General features: G+C 50.2%; 2 protein-coding genes across 2 annotated transcripts; both read right to left on the minus strand.

Annotated features, from left to right (window-relative positions):
- Nucleotides 1-3,694: 3,694 nt before the first annotated feature.
- Nucleotides 3,695-8,947, minus strand: LOC102880256 (tripartite motif-containing protein 47-like). Its single transcript, XM_006912400.1, has 7 exons — nucleotides 8,911-8,947; nucleotides 7,946-8,616; nucleotides 6,813-6,908; nucleotides 6,370-6,603; nucleotides 5,318-5,480; nucleotides 5,036-5,098; nucleotides 3,695-4,242 (listed from the first exon to the last, which is right to left on the minus strand). Exons 1-7 carry the CDS (start codon nucleotides 8,945-8,947, stop codon nucleotides 3,695-3,697), a joined length of 1,812 nt encoding a protein of 603 aa, XP_006912462.1.
- Nucleotides 8,948-14,547: 5,600 nt separating this feature from the next.
- KCTD2 (potassium channel tetramerization domain containing 2) lies at nucleotides 14,548-26,217 on the minus strand (the record flags this gene model as incomplete). The annotated part of the gene is made up of 6 exons (XM_015589610.2): nucleotides 14,548-15,575; nucleotides 16,320-16,445; nucleotides 18,084-18,179; nucleotides 22,487-22,578; nucleotides 24,338-24,446; nucleotides 26,041-26,217. Coding segments are annotated over 6 exons (630 nt in total), but the record flags the coding sequence as incomplete, so codon positions are not given.
- Nucleotides 26,218-26,219: the final 2 nt, after the last annotated feature.

The following is a 26,219-nucleotide window of genomic DNA, read 5'->3' on the forward strand; positions in this document are numbered from 1 at the left end:
CTCAGCCTGTTCTCACACCACCCTCACCATCTTCCGCTTCAGATCAGGGGCCTCATCTTCATATCTAGCTAATCGTTAATTCTTCTCTTTGCAGTCTGGCTCATGTCTTATCTCTTCCTGATGCTGTGGCCCCTTCAGGGCCACGGGGCCCAAACACTGAGCCCTGAGGGGATCTCTCTGCTCGGCCTCCCTGCTTGGATCGCCAGACTCCTTTTCCCAAAACACCCTCCCTTCGGGCGCTGCACCGGAGAGTCTGCCTTCGAGCTCGTGGACCGCTTCGCCCACAGCCTGGCAGGGCTCCCTGGTCAGCACATCCGTTTCCCAACCCTCTCAGCCCACGAGCCTGACATCTCCCCGCAGCCCGCGTGTGCTCTTGCCCTCACCTCCCCCTCGTGCCCTCTCCTCATCTCCAGCACCCACCCTCCCTCTCAGCCTCGCCCTGGCTCTCGGGCCACACGTGGGCCTCCCTGCTCCAGCCGCCCTGATGCCCTCAAGATTGTCCTAAAACAAACTGGATCAGGCCATGCCCCCGAGGGCCACCCTCTGTGGTGCCCAGAGTACTGCAGAATCAAGTTCACGTCCTTGTAGGGCCCTCATCTCCTGCTGGTCCTTTCCCTTCCTCTGATCAGCCCTGACCCATGTTTGGTCACCTCTTCGCTCTCACACAGGTGCTCCCCGACCACCTTGGACAACCCCCACTATTTTCAATGACAAAGGACAAGTGCCACATACTCTGCAGAGTCCTCCGGGTGGCTCCCGATGTCGCAGCTGCCTAAGAACCAGGACTACTCAGGCGATGATCTGTTTTGGTATCTCCAGCATTGGCAGGACACCCAACACAACACTCAACAAGTGCTGTGTGGGTTTCCTGGGACTGCCGAACCACAAACCGGGGTTCTTAAGACAACAGAAGCTTATTCTCTCATTATTCTGAAGGCGTGAAGGCCTGAATTCCAAGATCTAGGTGCTGGCAGTGCAGGTTCCTCCTGGAGACCCTGAGGGGGAATGCATTCCATGCCTCTCCCCCCAGCTTCTGGTGCTGCCAGCAATCCCTGGCCTTCCTTGGCTGGTGGATGCACCACTCCAAACCTCTGCTCTATCTTCTCTCTGTGTCTGTATGTCTGTTTATCTCTGTTTTCTTATAAGGATACTGGTCATTGAATTAGGGTCCATCCTACTCCGATATGACCTCGTCTTAATTACATTTGTAAAAACCCCATTTTCTAATAAGGTCATATTCTGAGGCTCCAGGTAGACAGGAATTTGAGGATACCATTCAATCCAGCACAAGGGCCCAGTGTGCATCTGTGGCCTGCTGGAGCCACCCATCCTCAGGGTGCAGCCCCAGGCCCAGCTTCCCTGAAGGGTCTTCCCTATTGCTCTGACCTGCCTTTCCTCCTGAATCTCCTTCCCTTGGGAACCGTTTTTCTTGGCATTTCCTGCTAAATCTAAAATTTCTCTCAGGCACAAATCTACCCCGAGGAATTTCAGATCATACAGATAGGCTGTTGTGTAAGATTGGTATTTAAACAAGCTCAGGTCTCTCCCAAAATGAAACAAAAATAAAATCTACCTTCCATCCACTCATATCCACCTCCAGCTCCTGCCCCAGCCCCCTCCACTGGCTGACTTGGTATGAAAGGCACCTCACCTCCTCCCTCCACCCTCTAAAGCCAAACTTCTATCCCTTCTGGTCATTCTCAAGTTACCACATCCAATGAACATGTTTAATCCTCATCTGCCTAAAGCTCTGACCTCACATACCCCTCGCTCCTTGAAATTCACAAAAGGCTTGCAGGATGTCACTCTCCCCGGGATTTCCTCCCACATCTCTGGCCTCTCTTGTTTGTTCTTTTCCTTTGAATGGCAGAATTCCCACAGGTTTCCCACCGAATTCCCACAGTGAGACCTTCACTGTCTCATTCCACACCCGTGTCTGTTCAGCCTACATAGCCAACCTGACTCCTTCACTGTGTGCCTCGAGGGGCCCCGAACCCAACATCAGCGGGAACTTGCTATGGACGCTGTCCCCACGGCCCTTGCCCCACCCCCACTAAGCCTGGTCTGCCTTCATGCTCCGTTTCAGTCGGTGGCAGTGCCAGTATCTATTTAGGTGCCAGTTTAAGAAAGCAAACATCATCCCTCTTATACCCTCTTACACAGTGGTTTCACACTGTGTGCCCGAGGGTGTCACAGTTCCAGAATCACACATCCTGGAACTACATGTCCCTCAGAGCCAGGAGGAGCTGGAGAGAGTAGCCCCACTCTGCCAGCTCCCCAATGAGGAAGGACTCTGAGATCCATGTCGCTAGCCAGACCAGTCCCCTGTCCCCTTGGATCAAGCATTGCCTAAGCATCACGACCTTGCCCAGCGATGCAGAAGCCTGCAACCCCTTGATCTGGGAAGAATGAAGATGGGGGCGGGGGGGGGAAGGTTTCTCCTGAACATCAAAAGGTTTAGATTTTGTTCCTACCCATCAACATCCACACAGATTGCAGCCCACGGGACAAAGCAATTGGAATCGCCGAACGAGGTCTGCGAGGAGGAAGGTCAGAGAGAGACCCCAGCGAGTCTTGCTCAGAGGGGCCAAAGGGTGGCCCTGCCCTGCCCCCAAAACTACTGCCTCCAAACGAGAAGCGAGGGCCCAGAGGATGGGCCCCTCGGCAATGGATTCAGGCACGGCCACTTGAGACCCCATTTGGCCTGTGTCTGGACTACGGTGCCCTAGGGACTTTCTACCTGACTCTTGGCATTTCCTCTTCAGACCTTACCGAGAGCCCCCACCTGAGAAGCCATGGGAACGTGTGGCTGGTTGAGGCTGGAGATTCAGAGGGGCGAGTCCCCAGTCACGCTCCTGCCAGGGTCACAGAGCAGTGGCCAGCTGGGGTCCAGGGTCCAGCCTCTTCCGAAGACTTTGCACACATCCTGTTGGGCGGGTGGGATTGGCAGAGGCCTGGACGAGGACGAAGCCCCTTTGCTTTCGGGCAGCGCCACCCTCTGGGAGCCACGTGGGGTGGGCCTGTGGCTGGGGGTGGGGACAGCAGCTTTCAGGGACACCGAGGAAGGCACAGAGTGGTTTACGGTTTGCCAGCCCGGGATGGCCGCAGCCCCACATTCCCTCTGGACTATGAAACACCATCCGTGTGAGGGGCTCAGCTCCGAGCAGGAAGGTCGGCAGCCCCAGTCCAGGCCTGGCCTAGGCCCTCAGCCTTTCTCTTTTGGGTCTGAGATAAGCCTGGGTTCTTCAGCTTAACCTCTAGCCTGCAATTAAGCCAGTAACTCAGACAGAACACCACCTACCCCAGTCTGTAAGGAGCCACTTCTCAGTCTGGCCACCTGAGAGGAGCCCTGGGGTCCAAGCCCTGCCCACTCTCAGGCCACAGAGCTTTTGGGGACAGGTGTGGTAGCTGGTGCTGAGTGGCTAGGACCAGCCTGGAGAAACAGGGCGGTGTCTCTGAGGGGGTCTAGGGAACTGGGAGGTGGGGAGGCTGTGCACCTGGGTCAGAAATGCTCCCTCCAGAGGCCACCAGACTGTCCCCAGTCCCAGGGACAGTCTAGTCTGGTTCAGAGCCCTTCTCCTGTGGCTGTGGGGACCACCAGGTGTGGCAGGTTCGCTGCCCACCGCTTAACCCTTCCCGGCGCCGCGCCCCGCGGGCCCAGCCAGCACTAGAGTCTAGCTTTATTTGCCACCACTTACACCTGCTTGAGCGTGACCAAGGCGCCGCTGCTGACCATGACGGCGGGGTAGAGCGGCTCCAGGAAGGAGGCGAGGAAGCGGTAGATGAGACTGACGCCGCCCGCCACGCCGTAGAAGGACAGGCAGCCGGCGGCGCAGTCCAGCGCCACGCCGAGCGTGCGGTGGTAGCCGCCGTGCAGCACCGTCTGCGTGTTATTGTGCCACACGGAGAACTTGAGCGAGTCCCACTCCAGGCACCACGAGTAGGGGTTGCGCCCCAGCAGGTAGACGATGTTGCGGCGCGGGCGGCCGCTGAGGGAGGGGCTGCGGCGATAGGTGACGCCCAGGCACACCCACGAGTTGGACACCTCGGCCTCCCAGTAGTGACGGCCCTCGGACAGGCCGCGCGAGCACAGCACCTGCGGCCACTGCTTGAAGCCGGGGAAAGGCCCGCCTGCCGTGAAGGGCTCCAGCAGGATGCCCAGGTTCAGGACCGAGTGGGTCTCTTTGAACAGGAAGAGCTCCTCGCTGGCCGTGGTGGGGTCGAAGTTCAGGTTGCAGTAACCTGGGTGGAGGGGACAGGAGAGGGAGCCAGGGTCAGGGGCCCCAGGGCAGAGCCTGAGAGCCTGGAGGGAAGAGGTGCTAAGCCAAAGGGCATTCGCATAGAGGTGTCCAAGTGTCTGTCCCCCACTCTTTAGGTCCCCAACTGGGGATGGAGGGGAGAGCACTGACAGTCTGGAAGGAGAGCTGGGTGCTGTCCAAGGCTCGCTCCATCTTTCTAGAGAAGTTGAGAACCGAGTCTTCCTCCCCACCCTCATCAGACTTTTTATTTATTCAGGACACGAGGTTGAGTGGGACAGAGGGAGAGTCAAAGGCCCCTGGAGGAGGTCAGAGGGCTTCACCAAAGGCAAGTCACTCTTGACCTTGGCGATCTCAGAAAAGTCATTAGGAGTTGGCCCCCAGCCCGGACGGGCAGATGGCTGCAGGAACATCAAATGAAAGGGAGTTTGTCTGAGGTGGAATTGGACAGGGTCCTCCGAGTTGGCTTGGCTAAAGCCCAGGGGAGGCTGGCAGGCCCCCAGCTGAGGGCAGAGGTTGTGCCACATCTCAGGGCCGGGGACGGGGGCAGAGCGGCCTCTGGAGGGCAGGCGAGGCCTTGCTCCACCCACGGTTGCACAGGACAGGCTTTCCCCCTTTCTTATCAGGGCGTAGAGTCACAGGCCTAGTCCTTCAGAGGTCTCCAGTCCCGAGGCAACAGTGAGCTGGAGCCCTGGCCTGAACGGAAGTGGAGCTGGGGGAGTCGAGGCACCTGGGGTCCTTCCCACCCAGGAGGCCGGACCCCAGCCCTGACCACTCACATTTGAGAAGTGTTTTCCTGTCCACAGCTGGGGGGAGCACCTCATAGGAGTTCATTTTAATGCCTGGGGGAGATAGAGGGGCTTTGCTGAGGACACTCCCACAGCCCGCCTTTCGGAGAGAGGTATGGGCTTCCAGGAGGCCGCGTCACCTGGAGGAGGCGCGTGCGGGCAAGCAGGGTGCTCTGCAAGTGCCCAGAACCCCAGCCACTGCCCGTAGGTAGGGCCATCACACTCCAGGAATGCAGGCGTGTCTCCAGTGGCCCCAGGCCACCAGGTACTAACCCTTCAGGAGGAGCTGGTTGATGAAGCTGAGACCCATGTCCACCAGCCGGCTCCTGAGCTCCTCCAAGGTCTCCGGCAGCTGGAGAAAGCTCTGTTCCTCCTCGCAGTTGGTGCCCATCAGGGGTTCCATGGAGTCAGAGAAGTGCTTTAGCCTGGGGAACTCCTGTGTGCAGGAAGGGGCCGGTGGTAGCATCTGTCCGCCAGGGCCCAGGCAGATGCCAGGAGCTCCTGCTTATGCCAGGGGCTCGGTGGTGTCCAGAACCGCGGGGCAAGTGGAGAATCTGCCTGTTTTCAAATCTGGGCATCTCTCTCCTGCTCCCGGTTGTCTGAACATCTGAGGTGAGGGCTTTTCCAAAGGCACGGCCACTGTGGCCTAGCGCGTTAAGCAAAGTGGATTTTTAAAAAATGATGGGGGAAGGGTTTCTTTTGAGCATTTAATTGCTTAGTAAAAAACCTCGCCAAATGCTTCCTGCTGTGCGTGGGGGACAAGGTGAGCAATAGTCCCAGAAATCTGCTCAAGGGTGTGATGGCCGCTGAAGAGAGGAAAGCTGTGCTAGGGATTCCCAAGCCCGGGGCACCCACCCACAGAGAAGGCTGCCGTCACCCTCCGCCCCGACCTCACCAGCTGCCCTGCCTGGTCGCTTCCTACCGCAGCACCAGACCAGGCTGCAGGGCCTGGCTAGGGCTGCAGAACCAAAAAGGATTGCAATCCAGGCTCTGTCGATTGTTCTGGTCTCACTTCCAGCCCTGCTTGGCTGAGTGTGGAGAAACTTAGACTGTCAGGTGCCCAGAGTGCTGAGTTACACCCCATACGTTCCGGGGACATGAAGGCAGGAAAGTTAGGGTAAGGGCGAATGCAGAGCTAGAGGAAACTAAGGGTGTTGGTGTAAGCTCAGGATGGGCGGCGACCTTTCGCAGGGAGCTCCCTGAGGCCACCCCAAACCCTGATCACTTAATCCAAGGTCTGGGCTTGTCTGGCGTGTCTGTGGGTGGAGGAGGAGTAGAGGCTCTGATAGCACCTGGGGCGGAGGTGGGGTGCAGTGGGGCCTTGCCTGCAAAAATTGCTGGTCATTTCGGTTGGTGAGCAGGGTACGCAGCCAGATACTGTCCCCCTCCAGCTTCAGAAGCCGGTTGTGGCTCTGCTGGATGGAGCTGCCCAGCTTCCCCAGGGCAGCTGCCTCCTCTTTATCCACAAAATCCAAGACCTTCATCTGCAGATGTTTGACCTCCTGCATGATCTCTGAGAAGTAGGAGTTCACTTCATTGCGCGCTGTCTGGATCAGTTTCTGCGGGGCGGGGGGGCGGGTAGGAGAGTACAGAGAGAGGCATCTCTGAGCTCCACCCTGGGACCCCTATTGTCATAGCCTGGAGGTGGCCCAGGTATCCTCTTTGTCTTCCTGGTCCCACACCATCCACTCTAAGCCCCGAGAACCCCCTCAGCCTGACGCAGGGCGCTGGGGAAGCCTGGGCCTCGGGCAGGGTGGGCCAACCTTACCGAGAGAAAGGCCACCTGCCCCCGGTGCTTCTGGCTGTCGGAGGTGATCATCAGCATCTGGTTCTCCACGTCGGCCTGGACCTGCCGCACCTCGAGCTGGGGAGAGAGGGTGGGGTGGAGGAGGAGAGGATTCCTGATTGAGAGGTGACCTAGGAGAGGTCCTTCTGTAAGTAGCCCATGTTCAAGTCCGCAGAAGAGACACATTCTTAAGAGGTTGAAATGAGAATGAGAAAGAACGAAGGCTAGCTGGCCAAGGGTCATCCCTCTACTCCTGGTCTCTCGCTCCCTGAGACTCTGTCTCTCCATTCTGAGGAGTCAGGTTCTCTGCCCCTGACAGTGATGACCATTGGGTTTCGGGTCACAAGGCCTGGGAGGCAGTGGGTCGAGGAGGGGCACGTCAGATACGGAGCCCTGGGCTCCTCAGGGCAGCGCTGCCAGGCCCAGTTCCTTCTACATAAGCTTTTATCTTCACCTATTCCGACAATGAGCATTTTCACGTTTTGTAATATACAGAACTGCGCTGTTCCAAATGCCCGTTCGTGAACTGTTGCTGACCCGCAACAAAATTAGAAGCTCGCGTTAGATGGTAAATCAACACGCTGCTGCTTCCTTCCTGCAGAATGTCTTCCTATGGAAAAAGTGCCAGCTGAACTCCACAGCGTGAGGAGTTGATTTGCATATGGGCACAAGCCCCTTGCCATGGGCCATTCATGCGTGGCTCCGTGGGACTGGCAGTGTTAGAGAATACACAGGACAGAATGTCTAATACATAAGAATTCCACTATAAAAGCGACACAAATATATGAAACGACGTTTGAAAATAGAGAAAAGGAAAGGAGTTCGCCCACCCTAACGTGACATGTTTGTATTTTGATGTTTTCTTTCACACTTTTCTTTTTTTCTGCGAGAAAAAAAAAAGAAAAATCGAACATAGGATCCATACACACGATTTGGGATCCTTGCTCCTTCAACCTGCCAGCACTGTCTCGTGGCTTGCCGTGACTCTCGTGGCCATCGCTTTAAGGGGCGCGGAAGTTTTCTCCGAGGAAAGGTGTGCCTGGAGCTCGTGAAAGACTCGCCTTCAGGGAAAGACTCAGAATCACGAGGCCCCTGGCTCCCACCCCCAGCCTCACCTCCTTGCGGGCGCGTTCCTCCCCCAGGGGGATAGTGTCGTGGTCCTTGTGCTCCTCCAGCAGACAGGTCCCGCAAACGCAGCAGCCTTCCGTGCGGCAGTAGAGGCGCCGCAGCTTGCGATGCTTGCGGCACAAGCGGCTCTTGAGATCCCACACGGGCTCCAGCAGCTGGTGGCCCTGGAACAGCTGGTCCTCGTAGTGGCTGCGCAGGTGCTTCTCACACAGGGAGGCCATGCACTGCAGGCACGACTTGACTGACTTGAGCTTCTGAGGGGAACAGAAGTCGCAGGGCACGTCCCCGGGCCCGGGTAAGTTCCAAGAGGACCCTGGGCTCTGGCTCTTGGCCCGGGTGAAGCAGGTCACCATCTCCTCCAGGATGACATTCTTGCAGAGGCGTGGTCTGGAGGGGAAGCTCTCTCGGCACTGGGGGCAATAGAGCATCTCCCCTGTGGTAGCCTGGTGGTCCCAGAAACCTTGGAGGCAGGTCATGCAGAAATTGTGGCCACAGGCAGTGGTGACTGGGTTGCGGAACACCTCCAGGCAAATGGGACAGAGGACTTGGTCCTCAAACGTGCAGATACTGCCGTTGTTACTCATCAGGAGCTGGCCCTGGGTGGGTCTTGAGGGCTGGGCAGGGGGCTGCGGGACTGGGACGTGGTCCTGGACTGGCCCTGGGAAGACAGAGCAAAGCCATGCACAAGCCAAGGCAGGGGCTGAGGGGCCTTTGAGGGGTACACCAGTCCTTCTCTTGGAAGCAGCTGTCTGACCATGGGGTACAGGAATTGTGTCATTGGTCAACCCATATGGGGGGCATAAATCGGGGACTGTGTTTTTCCTTGTCTCAGCCCTAATTTCTGGACCAAATCCTGGACAAGAGAGTGGATGGCAGGAAGCAGTCACATGACAAGGGACAGGAACCACTTCCTTGGTCCTTCAGAAGAAAGGTAGGAAGCGCAGGTACTTACGTGAAACTCTCTGCATGTCGGGGAGAGCCAGAGACATGGCTGCTCTGTGGCAGGAAGGAAAAGGATCCTTAGGCACTCAGGTGCAGAGGCCTCACCCGTGGTCCCACCTCACCAGCTTCTGGGAGGGTCCCCATCAGTCCAGTGTGTCCCCACCCAACCCTTTACATCTCTCGAGATCTGATGACTGCCTTCTCACCTTTCCCTTCGGCGGCTGTTTTGTGGTCTCGCCGTCAAGTTGGCCCCCCTCTCAAAGACTGCCTGCAATTTTACCCCCTGATGTCACAATCCAAGTGTGACCAGTCCCAGCATTCTGCTTGTGATGTCGGTAGGGTAAAGCTATGCCACTGGACTTCTGCAATGCTGATGCATTCTGCCTCTTCACTGGCTATTCTTTGCTCCGGAGCCTTTGTCCCAGGAGGCAGATTCGCCGTTGCACCTGTGGCCACTTGCAGTGGACTTAAGGGACTCATATTACCAACCGGAGAGGGAAAATGGCAACTCAGTGGCAGTAGGATCTTGGGAACTCGTTTAATCTGTGGACCACAGTTCTTCCCTTGTGAATCGACAGGGTTATGGTAGGAGATGATATTTCAAGGCCCCTTCTTGGCTTAAAGTGGAATGATCCTAACATCATCTGATTGGTGATCCTAAAGATGTTGCTTCCCACTCTGGTTCTGACATCATACTTAATGGTTCTGACCCTCAGAAGAAAAAAAGGAATGAGCAAAACTGGAGACTCTCATCACTCCAGTACCTTCTTTCCAGTCTTTCTGTTTCCCATTCCTTCCCATCCAACGGGATAAATGCCCGGAAAAGTTTGCAATGTATCACTTTCTTGCTCTGAAAAGTTAGCTGGGCCCTGCTTGTGGGATAGAAATGGTAAATAGAAGGCATTCTTTTCTCATTTCTCCATCTCAGAGGAAAGCTTTTCAGCTTTTCTCCATTAAGTATGATGTCTACCATATTTTTTTGTAGATAACCTTGTATCAGATTATGTAGACTCCCTTTCTTCCTGGTTTGCAAAGTTGTTTTTTTTTTTTAAAAAAATCTGGAATGGATGTTGACTTTTATCTAATTCTTTTTCTGCATCATCTGAGATGATCAGAAACTTTGCCTCTTTTATTCTGCTAATGTGGAGAATTTACATTTATCGATTTTTAATTATCAAGCCAACCTTGTATTCTGAAATGAACTCGGTCATGACATGCTATGCTTTTTATATATGCTGGATTCAATTTGCTAATATCTTAGGATTTTTGCATCTATATTCATAAATGAGATTGGTCTATAATTTTCTTTTTATGTAATGTCCTTGTCAAGTTTTGGTATTAATTAGTTGAGTGTCATAAAATGATTTAGAAAGTGTTTTTTGCCACTTATTTGGAAGAGTAAGATGTTATTTCTTCCTTAAATCTTTGGTAGAATTTACTGGTAAAGCCCCTTGGGCCCAGTGTGTTTTTGTGGAGAGGTTATTAATTACATATTCAATTTCTTTCAGAGATTTAGAATTATTCATAGTTTATTTATTGTATCAATTTTGGTGTCCATTTCATCTAAATTTTCAAATTTTTTGGTATGAAGTTCATAATTTCCACTTAGTTTCTCACACAATATGAAATTTGCATTTTCACCATTTTTGTGTATAATTCAGTGGTATTAAGTACATTGATAATGTTGTACAATCACCACCACTATCTATCTATACCCGAAACTTTTTCATCACCCCTAATAGAAACTTTGGAATCATTAAGCAATAATTCTCCATTCCACTCCTCTCCAGCTCTTGGTAACCTCTAATCTACTTTCCGTCTCTATGTATTTGTCCGTTCTAGATATTTCATATGAGTTCAATAATACAATATTTATCCTTCTGAGTCTGACTTACTTCACTGAATGTTTTCCAGTTTCATCCATGTTATATAGCATGTATCAGAATTTCATTCCTGTTTATGGCTGGATAATAGTCCACATTTGGCATGGAGATAATAGCCACAAAGGCAAGCCCACGAGGGCAAAAGCTACAACACACAAGGGCTAAAGGTAGAACTGGTTAGACTGAATTAGATTTCTACTGTGAAACCCCATAGAAAACGATGCTCTTAATGACAATATTTTTAAGTAAAAATGAAAATAGAAACCTTAGCAATAATGTAATTACATTGTATAGAAAACCAATCAAGGAATTAAGCTGGCTTAGTGCAGTTAACAGTCCACTCCAGGGGAAAGCTTTACTGGTAAAACCTGTGTGGTGTGACCTTTATTAAAAATTTAGCTCTGGGCTGACACCTGGGCTTTATGCCAGAGCAGATTGGTCAATACTCAAACGATCTATTGCCAATGCTGGTGAAACCTCCAGCAAGCCCTGACTGGAGTCGCCAGGAAGAATTCCAGGGCTTTAGAATGGATCCCTGCTTTCTATTGCAGATCCTCTTCTCTTGAGAAACAGCTCCCGCTACCTAACCATGGGACATCAAGTGACCATGTGGCCTGAGCTGCCTGCCCATCACGAATTGGATGTTGTCTAACCCACCAAGCCCAGAAATAGATGTGAATCACTCAGACCCAGGAACAGTGTGTCCCTTTTGGCTGTGTCTCCTGTTGGGGAGAGGGCAAGATCATAGATATATTTTAAATTATTTATTCATTCATTTATTTATTTAATTATTTAGGTGTAGAGTAGCTGCACCTTGTTCCATGAAGGCATAACACTGTTTTTACCATCGTGTGGAAGTCCCAATACGCACAGAAGCACGTAGGTGGACGCCGAGCAGCGGAAGCGGCGGCAGAGCTGGTTAATGTCATTCTCTCTCTCTCAGACTCTGCCCTGCGCTGCTGGGGCTGGGAAGCTGCCCAGCCCGTCTTTTCTTTCGCCAGCTCACCCCCTGCCAGGCTTGCCTGTGAGGAACCCGAGATTGCAAGGCCAGAGAGAAAAGAAGGGAGAGGCTCCTTCCTGTTATCGGAAACCACAGCGACGCGCAGCTTCGCTCTGGCGGCAGGAGCCAGTTCCAGGGGTGTGGTTCACGAGGTTCCCCCACACTCTCAGCCTCACTGAGCCCGGAGCTGCATCTTCTCCTGCACAGGGACCCGGCTCTGAGCCTCCACATTGTTAACGGTGCTCACCTCTTCCCTTTGCTCTCTGCCCTCGTAGAAATAACTGGGTCCTGCAATCACTACACCTGTGACAGCTCAGTGTCCCCGAGGCCCTTTCCTTTCTCCACCACCTGTTAACTGCTGGGGTCTCCGTCCCCCGTGGGACCCCGGCTGATACAACTGTGTGCCTTGTTCACTGCCTCTGCACGTAGTCGTCCCCCTGGCTGTAAACACCCTATGGGAAGGGACCAAGGCCGCCTAAAGATCCCACACTCTGCCTGGTGCCTTGAGACCGATCCTTCATTTGCTGGTTACTTGATTCGCATCTCACATTTCTTACTCATCCTTCACCTTGCAGAGAAAATGGGTACCTAGTCACTCATCCTCTTCCGAGAAGACCTTTTTCCTTTAAAAACCATCCCATACTCCTTGTCGCTTCCAGCTCTCTGGTGGGTAGCCATCTGTCCCCACCTTCTGCTTCTGGGCACCCTCCAGGCCCTTTCAGATTCAGTAAAATGAAAGTGAGGAGGGAGAAAGCCCAACTCCCCCAGGCAGTTTTAGCAGGAGGAATCAGGACTCCTAAGAAGGCCTGCTGGAAAAGCTGCGGGGAAATTCATCTCCCACGGCGACAATGGGGAACGAGGAGCTGGCAGTACTGGAAAACATACACCAAAGGGTTCAAGATTCAGAAGTTTATGTCTTTATTGACATAAAAAAAAAAAGTCACATTTCAGACTTTATTCAAACACACAGTAACAAAGGGCACCCACAAGGCATGGCCCCGAACATCTGGATCAAAGGCCATGCTGGGCGGTGTGGGTGTCCTCTTGGCCCTACTCAACATCTCTGTCCCTTCCTCCCCTACATCTCATAGACACCCCTGAGATCAGTGAAAACCGCAGAAACAAAGTCACTCTAGAGGAGGCTGGGCCCCAGCTCAGTGCCAAGGGTGAAGAGCAGATTCTGAGGAAAAGACAGATGCATACTACCGTGTTGTCACTCAGGAGACGCCAGGCTGCTCCCCGGGCCTGGCCTCCATTACCTGTGGCCTCAGACCTGGGCAGAGAATGAAGCAGGAAGACGCTCCCCACTCGGCAGCACTGGGCAGCTGGAGAGTATGGGTCACGTTCATGTGCCGCATACCACCCCCCGCCCCAAACCAATGGCCAGTCCTCTCTGAAGTTATCAGCCCGACTCGGAGGGACGGGGGAGGCGGGGAGAAGGCGTTCAAGGAAAAACATCAACTTGGTTCATAAAGAGCTTGGGGAAAATACTTTTCCAGAAACCCTAAGAAATGAATCATTCTGAGATTCCTGGAGCATTGGAATAGTTTCAATCGTCGCTGGGTTGCCATGAGGAGTGAAACCTGGTGAAAGCCAGCTGTCTAGGAGATAAGAAATGTTGCCTACGTCTGTTTCCCAGAGCACTTAGCGAGGGGCTCGGCAGTCTTTGTACACGATCCACTGTGGAATTCTGAAGGGAGAAATAAAAGTAACTGCGTTCGCGAGGGGCTCGCCCACGCCTGCCCTCTAGCCCTCCTCGCTGGCCCGGGACCAGAGGCTGATTATCAGTTATGGGATCGGGCTCCTCTCCGTCCGATGTCGCTCATTCCGACTAGCCGAGAGAGCCTCTTCCAAAGCCTTCTGTCCTGCTCTGGACGGTGTGGGACAGCAGCCTTGACACGCTCAAATCTCCCCCCACCCCAAAGATGATACGATGGATGCCTGTGACCTTTTTGAAAAGGTGACTGCTTTCATTGTAGGCAGAAGTTCCTCCAACCTTTTACAGCTGTAAAAATCCTGGGCACGTACCAGACTTCTGAGGTGCAAACACACACACTCCCGCTGGTGTGCAAATATACACGTGTCAGCAGACACCCTGTACACTCCTTTCTCTCCTACTCTACACACAGAGAAATAAGGTCGAAGTGAGAATCCAGGCATGGGGAGGTGATAAGCTCAAAAGCCATTTGGCACAGTCTATGGTCATTTCCATGCATCACGACCCCAGGCCACCTAGTAAGCAGTGGAACTGTAGAGCAGAGAACCTGAACTTTGAAGGAACCCAGGAGCGAATGGCTTGAGGTGGCTTTTACAGATGGAACGTTCCCCCGAGGTACCATCCCCTTCTCTGGACCACCTGCCATACTGTGAAAGTCACCAAAAAAAAAAAAAAGGATCTTATGTTCCCCCGAGGTACCGTCCCCTTCTCTGGACCACCTGTCATACTGTGAAAGTCACCAAAAAAAAAAAAAAAGGATCTTCTGGCCCCTTTACATACAGTGACAGCTCACCAAGACTCAAAAGCTCGGAGGGAATATCCAGGTACAAGCTCTGTGGTCACAGCTTTGCTCCCCTGGGGCAACAAGCATCTGATCCTTGAGGACATGGCACTCCACAGAAAGAAGTGATGGTAAGGGGTGGGGTCAAGGATTCGGGGGGGTCCTCAGACTCTAATTCGACCAGTGGGGAAGGTGTGGGGTCACTGACACAGCTGCGGGGCAGGTCTGCCAAGGTGAGAAACCAAGAAGAGACACAAACAAATGTCGCACGTTCAGTCAAGGCATTTCCAAGAGACGATCACAGAAATAACACTTTGGATACTACAACGTAACACGTTTGGCAAAGAAATAGCCATCCCCACCCCGTGCCATTAAGGGTCCAAAGTCCCTTTATTCCAGTTTGAAAGGTTGGGGAAGGAAGACAGGCCAATGGAGGGTAAGAAAAGGCTACAGAAGCAGTTATACCAACTACCTAAAGCTCCCATCTGTCTGTCTGATTCCGTGCAGGATGCCACCTGCCTCAACCTCTTCTTGGGGAGAAAGTAAGCTACGTGGTGGGTCCAGGCTGCTGGAGACAAGGCAGAGCTGAATGCGGCAGCAGCTGAATGCCCCACGCCCCGAGCAGCAACCCCCAAGCCCCAGCCATAAGCAAGGACAGCTCCCCCGCCCTTCCTCAAAAGAGGCTCTGTTCATAGGAATGTGGGGTACTCCAGCAACTCTTTAGCCAAAACCTCAGCTCAGTTCGACAAATGGAAGCCGGAATTCTCTGCATCTGCTACACTTGTCCGGGGTGCACAAAAGGAAGGGAATGACAGTGTTCCTGAGAGCTGCCAACACCTACCGTGGCACACTCAGGTGAAAACATGGTGCAGCTCAGGGACAATCCTTTTCCGTTTGCTGCAGCCTCCTTGAAGTACAGGCTCATACAAGGAGCTAGGCCTTCTCCTTCCCCTCCCCCGCCCCCAGGCCCCCATCAGGGTTCCAATGGGGAACCTGGCCCAGAAGCTGCTGTGAAGATTTGGTGGAAAACTGGCTAAGAAAACAAAAGCAGGTCTCTGAAAAGGTCTTCTGCAGCCGGAAGCTGCATCTGTCTCCAGGTTCCTGTGGGTGGGGGTGGGGTTCCTTTGGTTTTGACCAGAACACACTCTACCGGGGACCAGGCTCAGCTTTGCTTTGCAGTAGCTCGGTTACTGTACAGGAGCAAGGTTTCACTTCCCAGAGGTGCTCTGCTGGGCGGCTCTCTTGACGTTTAGGACTCTGGAGTTCACATCCGAGATCCTCTCTCCTGAAGAATCTGCAAGTGGAAGATGGGGGAGAGGGCTGAGGCTTGGACTCTGGACGCTGAGGTAGCTAAGCAGACCGCTGAGGGAAAAGGAGACCCATAGCTGCTGGCCACTGGGCCCTGGTGACCTGGGCAGGCCTGGGGCCCCAGCCTTCCTCGAAGCACTTTAGCTGTAAAAGACTCTTGAAGAACAGGGTTGGGCCGAGCCCGCCAATGGACTGCTGCTCCCTAAAGGAAATGGTCAGGCGCATCACAGTGAGTACGTGCGTGCGTGTGTGTGCGTGTGCAAGCACTCGCGCACGCGTGTGCTGGAGAAAGAAGGAAACAGCATACAATTCTGCAGTAACTTAAGAAGGGAACAAGTCACAAAGGTAACCAAATACATTTTCTCTTGAAGCAGCAGAAGAAAGAACTTGAGAACAGTTTCAAATAATAAAGGCAAAATCCTTTCCAGTTCTGAGTTTCAGAATTCTTACTTTGCAGTTAGTAGTGGCAACAAGCTTTTCTTCTTCACTGATTTGACAGGCTGAGAAAAGTCTACCCTATTTCAGATCATGTTTCCTAACCAAAAACCCCTGTTGCTGCTCCGTAAATCTTGATTTAAATTACAAGAGTAAAAGACGGAAAGGAAGAGGAAATGCAAAGCTGGTTTGAGAGGGAAAGGGAATAAATGATGAGTGACAGGTTGGGCACAGCCCGCGGAGGAGCCGGCCACCAACGGGTAAGAGACAAATTTCTGGTGAAGCGACTTCTTACCTTGGCCTTTTCACTCGGCTCTATGACAATGCCATTGGTAGAATTATTTAGTTCTCTGGAGACGACACAGAGGAATTCTGCCTGATCCTCATTTCCATAGTTATAGGAAGAGCCGATGCTGATTAGCTGATAAAACAAGATGAAACAAGAATATGGTGAACACCCAGTGATCTTAATGTACGAAAGTGCTACCCGAATCGAATGCTCCTCCTGACTGAACTGTGCGGTTTTGCGTCTCCATGGATGAAGAATTCTCTGGGACTATGGAGGCCTCCGGGGTAACTAAATTTCAGCTACTGATCAGGGCGTCATAGCAGAGGCTTCCCCAAAGAGGCGAAGTACGCGTCCTGCCACTGCCGCCTGAGCTCGGCAGCTCAGACACTCCAAAGGCAGCAACAGGACCAACATCGCCTTTCCTCCGGCGCACGCCGAGGTGAAGCGGAATGTTTCTGTGATGAAAATGGATGTTTGTTTCAGCCAAAACACCTATGCAGAGCCGATTCGCCTTTTGGCAGGCGCCCTAGACGTCTTGGGAGACTGGCGCCCAGAAGGCTCTGGAAAGCACAACGGGTATCGCTGAAGAGCTCCTCTAAGCCAGGCGCTGCCGGTACTTTTAACCTTTTGGAGAACTGAATTCAGGAGTTAATTATAAACGGGAAGTACACATGCAGAGGGAGAAGCCGAGCCCCAGGGTGAGGTCACGCTGGCGAGCACGGGGGGCCTCGAGTCAGACCATGGCTGACTGGCTGCCCGGCCGGGCTGAAGACGCCGCAGGCTCTCTGTGCTCCGCTCCCTCATGCACATGATGGGGTCAATGGGAGCTCGCTTTGTCTGCCTGCGGGACATTCACGAGATGAGAAAAATAAAGGGAAAGAATTCACTGGTTTCACAGAATACTTTAAAAAAGTTTTAATAGTATCTTTGCTTCAGATGTATTATCAAGGAAAGTATTTCTGGAGCAGAAGTGTGGCAATGTTTTGCAAGCCACACCTGAACAAGGATGAGGCGGCCATACTGGCAGAACTGATTCTGCAGTGGAATGTAAGCGTGAGAAATAATCCAGCGCTGGTTCCGAGAACAGAGACACAAAAAAATAACTTTTACTGGCAGAACTGATCCTGCAGTGGAAGGTAATATATTCTGTTCATGTTCAGCTTCCCTATGTTCTGAATAGATGAACTGAACAATTCTGCCATCTACTGGAAGAAAATAGTAAAAGTCTGACTCTTCTGGCTTCGTTTTGAGACCGCAATCACAAGCGCAAAGCTGAGAGAGCAGAAATCGACAGCCTGGCGGGAAGCGACCATGCCACGCTTCTCATTACACTGGATCCCCTTCTTACCACACCTGCGCATCATGCTCTTTATGGTGGATTCCATATACATTCAGAATGACAATAAATACCTTCTTTAGATATTTATTCTAGAATGTGTCAACAGAGCAATTCCGGGAAAAAATCGCTGAGGGAGGACAAAAATCATAGAGAGGCACTTTCAAGCTGAAACAAGCTGGCCGACTCCCTTGGGGCATAACAAAGTTGAAACTTTGGATGTGAAGCTGGGAGACAAGAGACTAATAGCGATTCTTTCCAACTCATCATGTACGATTGAGCAAATAATCCACACCAAGTGGCTCGCTCTCTTCATGCTTCTGAACAGGCTCTACCGACCTCCCAGGGTTATTCACGGGCTCCAGACGGTGATGTTTAAAGTACGTGGACTTCTAGGCCAAGATGCTGGGGTTGTGGCTACTTAAGAAACATACCTGCTCAAACTTCCACCCGTCAGACATGGTGGAGACCATCTGCGTCAGCTCCTCTTCCTGGCACTGCAAGACTCTGTACACGTGCTTCACGGGGCCCTGTGACAACCACGAACACACTTGAAAGAACAGTTTCAAGGCCACGACAGTTTGCAGCAGCCTCGGCTAAAAGAACCAACGCTGCAAAGGAGTTTGCTTGGAATTTCTTTCCTGGCACCACCCTCTATCCCCTTTTACAAGCAGCACTGTACTTTCTCAATACAAACTTATCCAAGGAAAGAAAGGGTCCCAGGATGTGAATCAGTGGGGAAAATAACTCTGAAGTTCCAAGGGCTGAATTATGTGCTTAGATTTTGTCTATTTCCGCTAAATAGAAAATAGAATGAAATTACTTTGGACAAGAAAGCCACATTTTCTTCTTCAGTTGTTCATATGTGACATATATGCTGAAAATGTAGACCACATTTTGGTTTATTAAGAGGGACACCTTATTCTGGGACTACTGTATTAAACAGGAATCCCATAATATACAAATGTTCAAGCTATCTTTACCCTCTGCCGATGCCACCGAAAAGTGAAAGTGTCTCCCTGCTAGCCGTCATGTCCCCGCTGTGGATGTGTGGTACAATAAAGTTAAACATTTGGTCTTTGTCCCTGGTTCCAGACAGAGTTCCTAAAATCCTTGGAATCTCCTGAGTGATAGTGTCTCTTGTATGCTAAGGACCGGTCACCAGAGAGAACAAGCATGTGATTAAGGACTTAGAACTTTCAGTCCCAGCATATGAGCTCTGGAGAGGGGAGAGGGGCTGGAGACTGTGTTCAATAATCAATAATCGATGGTTTAATCAATCGTGACTATGTAATGACACACTTAAGAACTCCTGAACAATGGAGTTCACGGAGCTTCTAAGTTGGCAAGCACACCCACGAGTTGGCAGGTGGCACACCCCAACTGCCTGGGGACAGAGGCTCTTACACGCAGGACACTTCGGTACCTCGCCTCTCTCTTCTCCTGGCTCTTTGTATCCTTCATAATACACTATAACAGTAAATATAGCTTCCTCCTGAATTTTGTGAGTCATTCTAGCAAATTATCAAACCCGCAAGGGGCATCGTGGAAACCCTTGAATTTGTAGCCAACTTGGACAGAAGTGCGGGTAGCCTGGGCACCAGGACTGGGCCTGGCGCCTGAAGTGAGGGCAGTTTTGTGAGACTGGGACCTGAGGCCTGTGGAAATAGCTGCTGCTTCCACGCAGCGTCAGGATAGGACTGAACTCCTGGACACCCAGTTGCTAGTCAGACTCAGCTCTCTAGACGTGGGTCCCCAAACCCTTTTGGCACCAGGGACCGGTACTCCTAGGAGGATCTAATGCTTGATGATCTGAGGTGGAGCTGAGGCTAGCGCTGGGAAGCAGCTGCAAATCCAGATAGAGCTTCACTCACTTGCCTGGCTGTTGACCTCCTGCTGAGCGACCCTGCTCCTAACAGGCCCCAGACCAGTACTGGTCCACGGCCTGAGGGTTAGGGACCCCTGCTCTAGAACATGTTAGAAACAGAAGCCAAAAGGCTGAGCACCTAAATGGCTGCCCAGAGCTGCAGCACGAAGCCCTTGCACTAAGCGCAGGAGAAGCCTCACACTTATGACTCTTGGCCTGTGGGGCAGCAGAAGCCAAAGTTGGGGGAGGGCAAGGCTTGCTGCAGGGAGGCATCTGCACCAGATGAAAGTTCCTGTTCGCAGAAGGACAGTTAGAGCCGCACAGGAGCACTTGGTGTTTAGCAATCTGGGCCCATTCAGCGTCGGGTCCCACAGCTGCACACCCACGGCCTGTCCCGGAGGGCACGGGGCACCTGCTGGAGCAAAGAGCAACCCAGACTCATAACAAGGATGCTCAGTTGTAGAGAGAGGGATCAGTGATGGTCAATTGCAAGTTTAAGAAAATATGGATTGTTTCCTTGAGAAAGAAGAAAATTCAGTTTTGAACTTTTTCAAAAGGATGAGTGGGATTCAGTTACCTGGACAATTAGTTTTGAAACAAATCACTACTTGGGAAATAGCAGATACACAAAAGCAGCTATTGATTACGGAGTGCCACAAGCCCAGAGTGTCGCTCCCTTCTCTGGTCTTCACTGCAGTCCTGGAAGGCAGGTCTTGGCTCCCTACTACGTGTGGGACACTGGTGTCAGCGTACAGTGTCTTGTCCCAGCTGGAGAGCCATTGTGTGGGTTGGAGGTAGAGCTAGGGCTTAAACCCAAGTCGGCCTGACAACACTGTATTCTTTCTTCTATGCTTTCTCCTTCTGAATGAGGTGTAGCTTTCACTCACCAAGGTGCTAACATTTCCTCAAAAATTTCCTTCCATATAAAATGTAGGAAAAATCTGACTGAAGATTTCGATCATGTCTAACCACGCTTCGGAAACAACCAGGTGTGTCACATACAAAACTCAGGTCAAAGTCCCAGGTATTTGAGACGTCTGCATTGCCTCTTTTTAATTTTTCTCTTTCAAAGTAAATCGCTGGTATTCTGAAATGTGCCAAGATCAATCACCTAGCAAAAAATATTATCAGAAAAAGCAAAGTAGTAGAATTATGGCAGCCACTAAAGAGATGAGACATCACTAAAAAAGGGCGGGGTAGGACCCTATATCATTGCCCACATGTGTCATGTGGTCTCCTTTAAACACAGACAAATTAAAGGAAATAATGTGTTTGACGGGACAGCCATGGAAATCTACATATGGCCAACTTCACCTGAGAGCCACATGTGACAAACGTGAAAGAGGGCATCTTTGAATAACATCAAATCATTGCTTAGAGTTTCACTAAATAAAAAGGACAGATGAAAAGATCAATTAACATCAAAAAGGTCTTGGCATGCCTAGAATAAAAAGCTTCCAACTGGGTAAAATCCACAAGCCTTCAGAATCCAGAGTGCTAATTAACTCAACTGCTGTCATCAAATAGAAATCTTACAATGCTCTCACCGGCAAAGAACTAGAATGTTCAGGTACTATGATTTGAATGGTTTCAAATTGTATAACTCATGGTACCATCAAAATTTATACTAAGCAATCAAAAGCTTTTTTGGAATATGGAAAATTGAGGATAAAGCCATATTTTCAGAATGTCTAAGCTATCAAATATCTGCAATAGTGAATGATGCCACATAAATATGAGATGACAAGAAGATTAACAACACTGGATCATATTTCACATGGTAATCTGCAAACCAACCACAGACTCATCTTTGAACATTCAAGGAGCCTTTCGGTCCTCGGCAGATGAAAGCGAGCTCAATGAATAAGCCCTTCTTCCCACCTTTGCAAACTGCTGGAGATAAAGTGATGAGAGAGTTTATTTTTTATCATAGGTGTCAGTTATCCAACTAGATAATTCCATTTAGAGCCAGAAAACTTTGATATATGAAGTCTAACACAGAAAGAGCAAGGGACTGTTTTTCACTTTGGAAAAGAAATGTACTGCCTTTTCAATCACAGAAAAATTCTATGTTGCAATAGATTAGATCTCAAGAAAGCATCCACTACCGGTATCTAATAAGAGGCACGTCATGCTACAGGGCAGATGGTCACAGTGGAGTCTGACTCTGTCCTCTGTGACTGCAGTTGTGCTTTCTTAAAATAGAGCCTAATTACATGAAAGGGAGTGTCTTGTTTTTCCTGCTAGACTTCAAGCCTCCTGAGAGCATGGAACTTCTCGTAGTCATAGACTCCCAAGGGCCTACTGAAGCTATTGTGGCCACTTAAGACACAGGATGGGTGATGTGACATGAAATAAACTAAGTATGTCCTACTGTCTTCCTTTCTCAAACTAGGTGGCAAATTGTGTTTCATTTTTGTTACTATGTCTATTGAGTTAATATCAAGATCCAGACTTCATAATAAAAAGAGAAGCTTGGTATTATTTTCTCAGAAGCACGATTCACAAACAGCTTCTAAAATCTACACCATGAGACTGGTTTCAAGCGGCTGGGAGGAGCCAGATGTGACGTGGTCACACGTTAAAGGCTGGCCCTAATAGTGGCCGACGAGTGCAAGCGAGACCTTACTTGGTCTTTACGCGGAGGGACACGGATACTCTGTCACAGAGAACAGGTTTTGGATCTAAAGTGCTATACGCTCCTCCCACTTGCCATATGGTGAGCAGCCGCAACCTCCCCACTCTTCTGAAGGGACACGAGGCTGACTTGTTGTCTTTGTTATTTCTTCCTCTCTATTTCTCTGTTCTGAACAAGTCTGGAAGAGTACGCGCTGTCTGCCTGGCAGATGGACAGTGTTTCAACATGGACCTCCGGCTGCAAGGGCACCCCATCCTTTCTACTCACACCCAGACGCATGGACAACACAGCCATGTGAGGTAGCTTTCCCTTAAAAGTTCAAAACCCGTTACTTGTGAAGTTCTGTTTTCATTGTCCCGTATCCTTTCCTTAACCAGTCGCACGAGAGACGCGATGTTGTAAAACTCTGCCTCTTCCAGCACACCTGGAACAAGGACCAAACTGTAGTTAGAGACGTGTGTGAATTCCCCAGACAACAGCAAGGAAGGCTGGAGTTCACATGCTTGCTAAGAACTGCATTTTTCAAGGGCAAATCTAGTCTCTCTCCCTCGGCCGAGGAAATGTTTCTTTGCTGTTTAGGATGTACCCATTACCTTTTCCCCGACGAAAGCGAGTCAAGGACAAGGGTCTGCCCTGTTCACTCCGTTTCATACCTATGGTTTTGCACCTGGCACCTTCCTTGACTCTTCCTGCACCTGCCCATTAGCTGCAGGACACCTTTCCCATATGTCACTAAGTTCTTGGCACTTGTCACACTGGAAAATTCCTAAGCTTGCAGTTTGTTCTAAAAATGACCGGAGGTGGATTGTGTGTAAATATATGTGGATCAAATTAAACAGGATGTTTATTATTTGAACAATACAAATGGCAACCATGGAAAGAATCTTAAGCTAAACAAAATCGAAGGCCTTAAAACAACTAAGTGAGATGTGTGATACCGTACCAGAAAAAAAGTTTGCTATAAAGGCCATCATTAAAACAGTTGACGTAACTGAAATACAAACTCTAGATAAAAGTATTTCTCAATATTAAATTTCCTCAATTTGATAACTGTACTGTGGTTATATAAGTGAATATCCTTATTCCTGGGAAATACAAAATGAAATATTAAGGGATGAAGGCTGGAATCTACTCTCAAATAGTTCAGAAATAAAAACTGTGGTGGGTAGGGAGGCAGGAAGGAGAGAGAGAGAATGAATGATTGACAAGGCAACATGACGAAGAGTTAAATATTGGTGAATCTGGGTAAGGGAGTTCTTTACTATTCTTGCCCTTTTCTCGAAGTTTGAAATTATTTCAAAACAGTTTTTAAAAAGGCATTAGAAAAGATGCTTAAGATTCCTCTTTCCAAGAAACAGGATTACCCATGAGTTAGTAATTGTTGAAGCTGGATGGTGAATGCGTGGAATTTATTGTACTATTTCTATTACTTCTGTATACATTTGAAACGTTAAAAAAAGAGAGCGAGTCCTCTTTTTACTGGTTGAAACAGAGGTGTTTTACAGCTGTTTAATTAACTAACATAGCCTTACAGCTTTCTTACTCAGTTCAGGGTGCCCTGGGTTTAGGGACAGGCCTCAATCTTCAACTCAAGGCCTTCGGTGAGACCAAGCCAAGTCTTTTAGAAAGATGTCTAGACCTACTTACAGCCTAAATGCCCTAAAAAACAAAAAGATGAGGCCACTGATGATAGACACCTGACAATGGACTAAAGAATGAATTAGGTCAGCTGCAAAAAATTACAAGGAGGCATGAGACCAGTCTTTAAAAGAAATGAGGCCAAGTATTTATTTTTTTTACAGCTGCAAGTTCAAACTAAAATTGAAAACGTAAATAACTAAATGTCAGAGATGTGCTGCTTCAGGCTACGGACACTCACTGCTAGAATAAATAAATGTAAAAAGGGATCCTAACAATTTGGCTGGTTCAGAAAAAAACTGCTGAAGCCACCGGCAAAGCTGAGCTAATTTCCTTCTCCTTAGGGAGGCTGGACAGAGCCTGATGGGGCTTCCGTAAACAAGACTCCCTCAGGCGACACTAGGTAATCGGAAGCTCCCTGTTCACTTCCAGAAATCTTTCCTACATCTGCACATAAGCTCAATAAAAGTCTCAAACAAAAGTCAAATCTGTGAAATATATTTGACCCGAATTTTGAACATGCCCAGTTCAAACACTGTTCTTACCTTCTTCTGCCAACTCCTTTGTAATGATGAGTTTCCCGTGGCGGAGGTAGTTTAGGATTGGACCAAAGTAGGTAGGATCCCTGTCAATCAGATAGGCCCCTGTCTCGTCCTGTCAATCAAACACAAGGGTACCACTGCGGAGCTTTCGGACCAAGTCAGAGCGATATTTCAACCTCTGTTACAATTCATTAGTGAGAGGGCAAATTTTCCTAGACATTTGCTTATCACAAACTATTGGCAAGAAGGGTAACTTTATGTATCTTGTACTTTAAGATCATTTATGGATGTACAGTCATATCATCTAGGTGTTGACTTGAACTTCTAAAATCTTTACTTGGACACAATAAACATTTTTCTGTGGGATATTTGTTATAAAGAAAGAGAGGAAGGAAATACCATAGTTGCATGACCTAAATCTTTGAGATGGACATTCTGACTTCTCTGTTGCCCTTGAATCACATTTCTAATTCTAAGAAAACCTCTGTTTAGTTGGCAATGCTCCTGAGCTCAAGGCCAACATCAGTGGGAGTTTGCATTGCCAGCTGTAACTCACACACCCCAGCTCTGTGCCCAGAGGAAGCTTGGCACTGCCAAGACTTGGCTCTGAGCAGCTTTAATCCTACTCATCTTTACAATAAAAGGAACAAGAAGAAACTGGTTTCTACCGCAATAAGGAAGACTCGGGGTATATAAAAACAATTCCTTTATAAGCAAGAGTTTTGGAATCTCTTTAAAGTCAGGGCAGGACAAGTTTCCATCAACCTGAGATTTATTAGAGGAAAGGTATAAATGATGAATTTATAAGAAATGAATAAATGAAATCAACCAATGTCTACGCAACCCTGAGTCTATTTCAAGGTAACACACTGAGTACTACATTGGATAGAAGGTGGTGTCAGCCACGGTCAATTTTTGTAAGTTGGGAACTAAAAGATGAACGTGTAAAGTTAAAAAAAAAAAATTCAAACTGAAAATAGGTTAAGTGTCTTGGCATCTCTCTACCCTTTGGTTTGCAGCCATGCATCTTGCCCAAACAGCATTCTTGTTTTCATTTTCCTCGGGTCTCAATCAGTCATCTTAAGTTTGCACTGGCAAATGGTAACCTCTTTCCAAGGAATATATCTGATCTCAAATATGGACCTAAAACAGTGGCTGTTACCAGAAAAGAGCTCAAGTACCACGACCACAAGTGTGATATCACGAGAAGCGCTTCCTGCAGCTGTCGAAGCCATCCCTTAACTCAGGCTGTCACCCAACTTGGCAGAGGGGTCCGAGAGGAAGTCTGAGAAAGCTACAGAGATGCCTTAGCGCACCCTGACCCAGTTCTGGATGTATCTGGCACAGACAGTGAGGGGCTGACGAGGAGCCAGGGGAAAACACATGCAGATCTGAAGGGCTGGGATAAGCTGTAGGGAGGAATATGCAGAAGGGGTGTGGAGTGGGTTCTCGTGGGTGCCGGTGGGCACAGTGTGGAGAACGACTCGCTGAGAACGAAATGAAGGGTGGGGTCGGAGAGGCAGGCGGGGTGCGCCTGAGGATGGGGGAGAATAGCTCCCGGGGTCAGCCTGGCGGGGGAAGGGGAAGGGAGTGGGCCACTGACCGAGGAGCCCGTCTGTGAGGAGCGTGTCGCAGGAATCTGGGGACACGCCTGGGGGGAATTTGAGGGTCCAAAGGCCGCGGGCGCGCCCGAGGGCGGGGCGCACCTTGTCTGAGTCCAGCTCCGGGTCCTCCTGGCAGCAGAGGCGGCAGAGAAAAGACTTGGGCTCCCGGCCTAGGGTCTGTCTGGTGGTCACGAAGTAGGTGCCGCCCACGTTCAGCCGGACCCAGCGGGCCGCGCCACCGCCCCCTGCCCGCTCGGGAGGTCCAGGACCCGGCTCGAGCG

The sequence above is a fragment of the Pteropus alecto genome, unplaced genomic scaffold (genome assembly GCF_000325575.1).
Source record: "Pteropus alecto unplaced genomic scaffold, ASM32557v1 scaffold134, whole genome shotgun sequence".
NCBI lineage: Eukaryota > Metazoa > Chordata > Mammalia > Chiroptera > Pteropodidae > Pteropus > Pteropus alecto.

Excerpts from the sequence above, each read along its gene's own strand:
- LOC102880256 (XM_006912400.1), bottom strand. The coding sequence starts at position 8,947 with ATGTCTCTGGCTCTCCCCGACATGCAGAGAGTTTCAC. Across the intron at positions 5,099-5,317 it reads CAACCAGCTCCTCCTGAAGG|GCATTAAAATGAACTCCTAT; the intron begins GTTAGTACCTGG and ends TATCTCCCCCAG. Across the intron at positions 4,243-5,035 it reads CAGGAAAACACTTCTCAAAT|GTTACTGCAACCTGAACTTC; the intron begins GTGAGTGGTCAG and ends CCCTCCACCCAG.